The following is a 10701-nucleotide window of genomic DNA, read 5'->3' on the forward strand; positions in this document are numbered from 1 at the left end:
CGGTCTTGCTGGGTTATTTATTACTTCGACACTCCTGCACTTGGGAGAAGACATCAATCTTTTAGTCGTGTCAGCTATAAATAACTTGAATTTAGTTTAATAAGATCAATTATAGTTTTACATTGAAGTTTTGGTTTAATTAGGATGATAGAGAATTTTGTCTAATTGATTAATTAGATATGAATCAATGGAAGAGATGTTATTAATTTTAACTTAAATAATTAATGAGAATTTATTACAATTAATAGAAATGGGTTTTGTTGCTTTACAAAACATGTCTTCTAAAATATGCAATTGCTATGTTATTATGACAATATTATTGTTACAACTATCCAAAATTAAATGAGTGATATATAGAGAAATGGGGTGGAATTATAATGATGTTAATGTTGATATTACTTGAAGGATGCTTGATAAAAAACATTTTATTCAATATGTTGCTGTGCTGATTTCTTGTTATGTTAGTTTGAAGACTATAATCAGCTCTCCATCCAAAAAGAATTGAGATACATTGAGCTGTACTTGAATATTTGACCTAAACAAGTAAAATCCTCATGTACTATGAAGTAGGAGTAAATTTGGGTTCTAGTCCCCATGTATATTCAAGTGGGTACACAAGCCTTATAGTTTGTTGGTCCATCTAGGATAGCTAAAAGTGCAATTAATTGGACATTGATATCTAAAATTATAAGAGATAATCCAAGTATGTGTAATTATGCACATATCAATAATGACTCTGAACCTAATGACGATGAAGATAAGGGTATTTTGATTATAGTAGAAAGGAAGAATTGGAAAAATTAAAAGAGAGAGGACCATAATGTAGAAGATGGAGAAAATACATGGTCAATCTCAAAGTTTTTATAATTTTTAGATCTAAAAGCTTCTTTTTTTTAGTCCTTGAGTTCAAGGGTTGAGAAAGAAAATCATTGAAAAATTATGAGAAAAAAAGGAAGTCGTCACTTGTCGATATTTTGGCCATAAAAGTTTTTTTCCTTGATATCAATTGTTCTATTAAATGAAAAGGGTTCCATTGAGGTTCTTTTCCTTTTCATCTTACCTAAAAAGTAGACCAAGGTCAAGATGATTTTCTATCAATTTGGTTTTGTGATATTTTGGGTTAAAAAATTGATTTATTGACATCATAAGGATGCTTCCTATGCGAAAATAGGTCAAACATTTTGAGTAAAAAAACACTTATCTCAAAGAGGTGGGGGAAAGAAATTAAAAGAACCAAGTGCTAGATTACTTAGACCTAATTGTCTAGCCTTTTTTTTTAAAAAAAAATTAAACTTTATTCAAATAAATAACTTAAAAATATTATTTTATTAAATATTGTTCAATTTATATTTAATTTTTTTGTGACATCAGATTGTTTTTTGTAAAATTATCAAATGCACAATATAGAAATATCATGGAAATAAATAACTTAAACATATCTTAAAAATATTATTTTTAAGAATAAGATTATATTAAAAAAAATCGAGTGCTTTTTTTACATCCCTTCATGATTTTTTTTTATTCTTTATTAACTTTTGATTTTCTTCTTTTCTATATATAAAAAATTATTATTATCACATGACTACATAAAAAAGATAATAAAAATATTTCTTGTGTATTATTCTTATATTTTCTAATACATCCACAACCTAGATGTAAAATCATTAATTTTTTTTTATTTAATTTTACTTAAATCTCATAACTTTTTGCTTAAAAAAATAAACATTCTGATAAACAAATTGCCAAAGAAAGAATCACAATTATTTTACTAACGAGGTTCTAATTAAAATGATATCTTTCTAAATCTATTGGATATTTATTATAATCACCTTTGTTTTTATTAAATAAAGTACATTACTAAAACAAACTATATTTTTGGATTGAGAGCAATAGATTAATAAGAAAAGGAAGGATTATACTAGTAAATCATTTTATTTTGATTGAATCTAAATTATTAATTTCCTTCTATTTGTTTAAATATCCCATTCAATCAAAAAGAAATCAAATCATCACTCCACAATTGCAGTTGTTTCCCATATATTGTTTCCTTCTCATATAACACACACCAGCATAACCTTGACATCATTAACAAAATTGTAGCATAGAAGTCAAAAGGGGTGCTCCGTTCCCTGTAGCCAAGTGAAGTCCAGGCTTCCTTCACGTGGATCGTCAGATATATCATGTGATAAACAGATGAAAGGCAGAGGCGGAACTCGCTAATCAATTTTTCCAAGGAAGATAAAAATAGTCTCAAAATTTTAAAAAGGTTTGTGCATGCATGAGGGCACCTGCTCTCACACACACATGATAACATGATAGCTAAGATTAGAACTAAAAAAGAGACATCATCCATCTCTCATCTCGTGTGCGTAACACAGCGCATGGAGATTCATGTACTAGTGCTGCCAGGGCCACGAAATTTCTAGACTTTGCTCATCATCGGTACAAGTAGCCAAATCTGGCAGCTTCCTCAACGGTAGATTTCAATGCAAGCAATTCCTTCTTCCCTCACTATTCATTTACATGCGATTTCGATGATAACCACTAAAATCCAGAGAGGTTCTTATGACTAGCAGCATGGATTTGATGCATTATTTTCATGTATTTTCAAGCAAAAACTACTTTAAAAAACCACTACAACCCTAATTCATCGAGACAAAAGCGGCTGGCCTTTTGTTTTATTATTATTATTATTAAAGCAACACCTATATATGTATATGCACGGGAAGAGCAGTAAATGCCTTGATTGTTTCTTTCTAATTGGCGTCCATTCTGCTGCCTGCCTGTCTAAACCGTACTATGCAGGTCACTTCGCCATGTAGCATGCTAGCACACCGAATAATTTGGTAGCTTGCAAAGGAAAACTAACAAGAAAAACCATGAACAAACTAGGTTCATATAACCTACTTGTAACATGTTTTATCTTAATCTAGTCACGATAGGGAAGTAAAGTAGTGTGCAAAATCATCCATACCGCTAACTTTCCCTCTGGAATTTGGCCCCAACTTTTTCTGTCTGCTCACAAACAGCAACAGATTTCCATACTCACCAGGTCAGTATGTTCAATACAGTGTCAACTGTCATTTCCATCTGTGATTCTAAGGAAAAAAGAATTTAGGCAAGAACAACAGTGATGGCAAACAGATAACTAGACATGAAAAGATACAGAAAGTAGCCTAACTGAAACAGACTATGCTAATGCTTCCTCTCTTGGGCTAACAGACTGTTTGACACATCAACTAGAACCAACATTAACCTAAAAGCAACATCACCCACCTAGTTTATGATCCCACCAGCATTAGCACGTAATTTGACCCAATGTTTATTGAGAAACAAACATGTTTTCTTATAACCTAGGGGGCTGCAAACAAGAGCTTGCCAGAAACAAAATCTAAACCAAGATAGTTGCATGTAGAAGGCCAAACCCAACAAATACAGAACAGCAAGATAGTTGCATGTAGAAGGCCAAACCCAACAAATACACAACATATCTCTTTTAGAAACCCAGATAACAATATAGCAAGCAGCAACAGACATCCCTAAATCCAAGGAATTTGCTTGATGAAGCTTTTCACAAGGTCAACCATCAATGAAGAACAAATCCAGAAACAAGAAACAAAGCTAATGGGAGCACTTTACACCATCATTGCCTAAACCAATGACATTATACACTAAATCCCTACTTTACTGCCCTTCTCATGGAATATCTAGATATTATCCTCATGTTCCAACCATAGCAATCATCACAAAATTGGAAAACAAGTTTGTCATAATACTCAAAGATGCAAGCAGCTAAACAGATTACTACATAGGTTCAAGAAATAAGTTCAAGTCATTTACAAGCAAAACATCTGTATATGTTTGCTAGCATTTGGTCAGCTGCAAAAGTGAACATTTTAAGGTTAACCCAAAGTACATTGCTTGCTGTACGACAGAAGTGTATTATAAGTGCAACATACTCATACCTACAATATTCACATACATAATTCTAAATTAAAGTAAATCGCTACAAACTCAAGCTCTTACTGCATTCATCTAGTTGCATGTGTGCACCTTACAAGCATATGCTTGAAATTAAAACAAGCTGCTGGTGGTTGTCAGTCATGCACAAAAGGCTGAAAAGACCGCAAGGCATCATCAACTGAAGATGGGGATTCCAGTGGCAGTCCAAAGAAAGATTCAGTTTCATGAGACACTGCATCCAGTTATGCCAAAGCATAAAGAAAAATTGTTTTCCGATTCTTCACTCTGCAGAACATTCACATCCACTTTGCCTTAAACCATTGTGCTTTCCCTGGAAGCACGTTACAAAACTTTTAGACCAAAAAAGTAATCAAGTATTTTACTAATTTATAGAGTAAATTCTAAGTAACAAATGACACACCACAAACAAGATCAAATCATAACCAGCTGTTGAAAGTGAAATACATCTGCATTCCAATTTAAAAATAAATATACAAGGTCATTTGAAGCAAGCACATTATGATGTGCAGGTTCGCAATCAAGACACTATGAGATTCCTAAAATGGTATGGCACCACAATAATGGCCACAGCAGTGACAACAAGATCCCAATCTTGTATTCAAGGACAAGTCTCCCCCTTACAACTAATATGTTCTTCTGTCCAATACAAGTTAAGTAAACAAGGAGCAACTGGCATGCATCACAAAGACGAGGGAAGAAGGCATTCGCATGGCTAAAAGTTATGCACGCAACAAAGACAAAATTAATCGACAACATAACTAGAAAATATTTGTAAATAAAAAATAAAAACCATCTGCTTTGTGCAATTAGGCATTAAAATATTCGTGCAAAACAATACAGGAATACTACAAATGTGCAGAGACGCAAAAATCCACCTCAATCCCATTACTGTAATCAGAATGAGTTCATCTCCAAGCAGTAAGTCCTCCTCTTCACCAGCATCTTAGCTGCGGTACCATAAGGCTCCTCAAATGCAGTGGACAGGCATGAGATATCAGACACATCCTTTTTAGTAGCAGCCTGGTCACTAGGCCTAATAGCAACCAAAGTAGCCCCTTTCAGCACAACCCCATCAGGCAATTCCAAGTGAGGAGCATACCAAAGCCGCATATTCAATGCAGGCACAAGAGTCCTCTTCGAAGCAGAAGAAGCCGATAATGGCTTCACCCTCAACTCCTCCAGTTGCTCCCTGTTCATACGCAAGACTCCCTGCCCATCAGCATCGGTCAATACCAAACTATCAAGAGTCTTATGCTCAGCAATAATCGGTTGAAGCAAATAATGCCTAGCAGATGCAGCAATTAAAGAGCTAATAGTCCACACCACTCTCAACTTCAATCCCCCATTGGTGTAAAACGACTCCGGTATGCTTCCATTATCATCAACACCACTATTATTATTAATAGCAGTAGCACTGTTGCATATAGAATCATTTTCTTGCATAACATAAGAATTCTTATTATTAGTAAAGACAGAAGCAGCACCAAGGATAACACAATTATCAAGTGTAGATCCGAAATCAGCCCTCCATTTTAAAAGAACCCCATCATCAATCCCCAATTCCCCACTGGGTAACTCGATTCGCAGAAACCGAATCTCATTAAAATTCTTAAGAACCTGAGTTGGAGAATGATGGGTGACACCACCTTGATCCGCTTCCGTATCATCGTCGGTGGTCGTGGTGGTGCCGACAGAGAGCGAAGAATTGAAAAACCCATTTCGCGAATTAACCTTGGGCCCAAGCAGCTGACCCAGAGCTTGGAAGGGTTTGACAATGCCACCGAAGACTAATCGAAAGATGGAGGAGAATCCAGAAGAAGAGGAGGGAGAGTGTGACTTTGTGGAGGAGGAGGATGAGGAGGTGTCATCATCGGAGATGACACAGTCGACACGGACAACAACGTTGTCGACTTGAGGGACAAGAGAGTGGAAGCGGTGACAAACAACACAGCAGCGACCGAGAGCTTTGACATCGCCGATTTTGTTGAAAACGAGTAAGAGAAGAGAGTCAGGAAGGCGGTCGAAATGGTCGATTGAAAGAGAGGAAGTAGTAGTAGTTGGTTCAGGCTCAGGGTGAATTCTGGAGGTCGGATCTGGACGAAGGGAGCTCATCTTTCTCCTACCGTTCGATTTCTCATGAAACAAGAGACGAGAAAATAAAAGATTTAAAGCAAATTAGAAAGAGAGACAAAGGGCTGGAGCTGCATGGATCTAAGTAAATGGGAGATAATAAGAAGAAAAAGAAATGGAAGATGGATTGCTTGTTATTTTCAAAGAGAGAGAGAGAGGGATGATGATAGGCACAACAACAACAATGGTACAGGTACAGATGCGGAGTCGGTTTCTAAAATATTTTTTATTTTAAAATAATATTTTTATTATTATTATAAAATAATTAAAAACATTTTAAGTTAAAATAAAAATAACAAAATAATTATTCTCAAAAAAAAAATGTGTGGCAGGCTGTATTGTGAATGAAATATTTAGAAGTTGTTTTTTCAAATTATTTTTTATTTAAAATATATTATAATAATTTTTTAATTTACTTTTAATATCAGTATAAAATAATTTTAAAATATAAAAAATAATTTAAAATTATTGCAATGTCAAACAAAAAATGTACCCTGTGATGTGGTGTGAAAATGAAGGGCGTGGATCGATCCATGGTTTTTCGTCTTTACATAAAGAAAGATAGAAAGAGAAGGCATAATATTATCAAAGGGGGGAGATGACCATGACATTTCATATAAAGCCACCTTGTGGAAAGGGAAATACATTTTCTTTTTACTATTTAATATTTTTATCAAGCTGCCTTGCACCCATTAATAAAACTTACCTTTACTCTCTCCTTTTTTCTCTTTCTTTTTTCATTATCTTTTCTCATCTTCACTTCTTTAATTCTCCATTGAAAAAAAAATTAATGGGCAGTTTCATCATTCTCCTCACTTATTTTATTACGGGTGGAAATAATAAATTTTCTTTCTTACCTTTAAATAACAAATATTTATCTTTTAAATTGCACAATAAATTATCATAAACAATCTTAAAATTAATACATTATTAGGTAATTGAGGATAAATTTGTATTTTTATTACAAAGTGTATAATAAAATAATTAATTTGTCCTTATATAAAAAATAATTTAACTAGTTAAGAGGAGTGTTTTGGTATTATAGTTTTTACTTGCACAATCAAAATATCTTATTACCCTTAAGGTTTAATTTTTTAGGTCTTTTATCCAAGGGTATTTTTCTATTGTATTATTGGTTTTTTTTTATAAGATAAAATAAGAGTTATTTTTATCTTTTAATAAATTAAAAAAATATTTAAAAAATCATTAATGTTTAGTGGGCATGCATTAGCCACTTTTAAATGGCATGTACAACTAATTTCGGCAACTAAAAATATCATTGTCAGGCATTTTTAGATATGTCTTGATATCTTTAAATATGTCTTGATATGTTTTTGATGTAATAGTAGTGTGAGTAGAAAACAAAACTTCGGTTTGACTCAAATAGTCATTTTTCTTCTTCTTTCTCTCTCTCTCTGTGTATCTATTTTTGCGTCCTCCTCTGTAATTTTTCAAATTAGTCTTTTAATTCTTTTTGCTTTTTATTTAGTCTTTAATCATTTGGTTGATATTTGTTTTATTTCAAATAACTTATAAAAATAAAAAAAATTGTTCCAATTTCATCCGCATTTATTTTTTTTACTTCTCTTTATTTTTTATTTAGTTCTTAATTTTTTGGTTGATATTTTTTTATTTGAAATAACTTATAAAAATATAAATTTATTTTAATTTCATCCTCATTTGATTTTTTAAATTTGTCTAATTTGATCTTTATTTTTTAAATTGTTATTTATATCATCTAATATAATTTTTATAATATATGTTTTTTGGAAATTTCATCCGCGATCATTGTTTTTCCTATCAGATTTTATCATCATTTTTTATTGTATTTTGTTTTTTGCTTTGCCAAATTTTATAGTTTAATATCTTTTTTTACACTATATTTCATCATTTAATATTAAAATAATTTAGATTTGAGCTTATTGGTTAAGCTCATTTTAGAATTTCACCGACTATGGTTTGAAAAATACACCCAACTTAGGGACGTTTACTAATGGTTGTTTTGGTTTTTTTTTTTTCTTTACCATTCTTTTAAAGCAATGTTTTTTTCAATCTTATCTTTTGATATTTATTTTATTGGAGATTGACCTCTGTGTTTTTCTTATATATACTTTTTGCATCCTTTATTTATTTATTTGGTTGAATTATCTAAGGTCTTTTTATTTTTTGTTTTTTGTTAAATATATTTTCTTGAAATAAATTTTTTTCTTGCATTAAATAGAATCAATTGATTGAATATAAATGTATACTTATTTTATTATGTTATATTTAATTTTCTTTTTTAGAGTATTGCTCTAGCAAACCATATGGCTTATTTTGATGTCGTCTTACATCTTTTTGTAATGAAGTTTGTGCCATCTTAGCAAACTATTTTTTTTTGTTATGGGTGATGTCGAAGATGGAGTGGCGGAGGTTCTTCAATTATCTTTTATTTCTTATCCTTATAGGGTATGATATTGATGATTCAATTTTTTAATTGTCTCAACATCATCTAATTAACTTGATGGGTCTTAAAACAACCCATAAGCTGTCAAAACATGATTTGATTTTTAAAAAATAATCAACATAATATTTTAAAAAAACACTTATACTACAATATATTGGATCTATCCAAATTTACTTGCCAAAATGCGATCAAGTCGTGGACTCTACTGAGTTTAACAACTTTATTTTTTTGAAAAATTATTTTTTATTTATTTATATGATAGAAAATAGACATTAAAAAAAATCAAACATCAATTCTATATCAAAACTTTTATTTGAGGCATCAATAATTGTATAGAAAGAAAATTGAAAAAATTATAAAATATAAGAAAAAAATCAAGAGAAATCAAATTATTCCAAAGAAACTTTCTTATTCCTTAATTCCTTTTCCATTCTATATACAATCCTTATGGGCTTTAGTTCCACTATCAAGTCTTCTCAAATCTCCATTGGAACTTGTGATAATACCCAAAAGTGATGTACCATGGCTTTTCAAATTAAAGATATATGAAACATATCATGCACTTTCAATATCATTACGGGAAGTTCCAATTGACAGGCTAATAGTCTAATTCTCCTTATGACTTCAAGTAGAACTATGTATCTTGTGCCTATTTACCTTTCATTCTGAATCAAATGATATTCTTTCATGGAGCTATCTTCAAAAACACCTTATCCCTCACCTTAAACTCCAAAGGTCTTTTTTATTCTCAACATAACTCTTTTATTGGTCTTAAGCCATCTTTATTCTTTCTTTGATATCCTTAACCTTATTAATAGTAATCTGCACCAATTTAGGTTCCAACAATTTCATGTCACCCACTTCCTTCCAACATAATAGAGTTTGTCATTTCCTTCTATAAAATGCTTCAAAAGGGGTCATTCCCATTATAGCTTGATAAATTTATCATAAGTGAACACCATTGAGGGTAAGTGATCTTCCCACTTTTCTCCAAACTCTAGGACACAAGCCTTTAATAAATCCTCAAGAGTTTGTATAGTTCTGATTAGTACTTAAAAGTGCATTTTTATCAAGGTTTTATATCATCATTTAACACTTGAAGTATCAATAACTCTTTAACTAAAAGTATGTTTTATAATAACATATCTGATAATATAAGATACCTTTAATTTATAGTAAATGTTCATTTTAAATACAAACATATCACATAAATGAAAGGATTGATTGATGAGTTTAAGAACTTAAATTGAAAGGAGAAAGAGATAGCCAAACTTAGAAAAGAGATGCTCGTGCAGTTCAAACTGGAACACTGTTTGGTAATTGGATCATATCTGGAGCTGTAAATCTCGGATTTATGTGTACTTTATATGGATGAAAAGGTAAGATATAGGCTTATAACTTTTATATAGAGCTCAAGATTTAAAAAGGCCATTTTCAAGTCCAAATTATAGCAATAACAAAAAAGTCTGAATCTGTCCTGCAACCTAAACACTGTTCAGTATTTGGCCCATATCTGGAGTTCTAGAAGTCAAAATGACCTCTATTTTTTTTCCCGGAAAGCTAGATAATTTCATAAAACTTTTATGTTTTCAAGTGGTTCCAATTCTAACGTTATCAATAATGTTTTGGGGTGATTAGTACTTAAAAGTGCATTTTTATCATGGTTTTATATCATCATTTTGCACTTGAAGTATCAATAACTCCTTAACTAAAATATGTTTTATAATAATGTATCTAATAATACAAGATACCTATAATTTGTGGTAAATATCTATTTTTAATGCAGGCCTATCACAGAAATGAAAGGATTGATTGATGACTTGAAGAACTTAAATTGCAAGGATAAAGAGATGGCCAAACTTAGAAAAGAGATGTCGGTGCAATCCAAACCGGAACACTGTTCGGTAATTGGGTCATATCTGGAGCTACAGATCTCAGATTTAGGTCCAATTTATATGGATAGAAAGGTAAGACATAGGCCTACAACTTTCATATGGAGCCCAAGATCTAAAAAGGCCATTATCAAGTCCAAATTGTAGCAACAACAAAGAAGCCCGAATCTGTCTTCCAGCCCGAGCACTGTTCGGTATTTTGGCCATATCTAGAGTTCTAGAAGTCCAAATGAGCTGAAATTTTTACAC

General features: G+C 31.7%; 1 protein-coding gene across 1 annotated transcript; it reads right to left on the minus strand.

The window, feature by feature from the left end:
• Positions 1-3770: 3770 nt before the first annotated feature.
• LOC105113092 (F-box protein At5g46170-like) lies at positions 3771-6285 on the minus strand. The gene is made up of 2 exons (XM_011009116.1): positions 4860-6285; positions 3771-4294 (listed from the first exon to the last, which is right to left on the minus strand). Exon 1 carries the CDS (start codon positions 6094-6096, stop codon positions 4879-4881), a length of 1218 nt encoding a protein of 405 aa, XP_011007418.1. The 5' UTR covers positions 6097-6285; the 3' UTR covers positions 3771-4294; positions 4860-4878.
• Between the last annotated feature and the right edge of the window lie 4416 nt (positions 6286-10701).

Source organism: Populus euphratica, unplaced genomic scaffold (genome assembly GCF_000495115.2).
Source record: "Populus euphratica unplaced genomic scaffold, PopEup_1.0 scaffold388.1, whole genome shotgun sequence".
Classification (NCBI taxonomy): Eukaryota; Viridiplantae; Streptophyta; class Magnoliopsida; order Malpighiales; family Salicaceae; genus Populus; species Populus euphratica.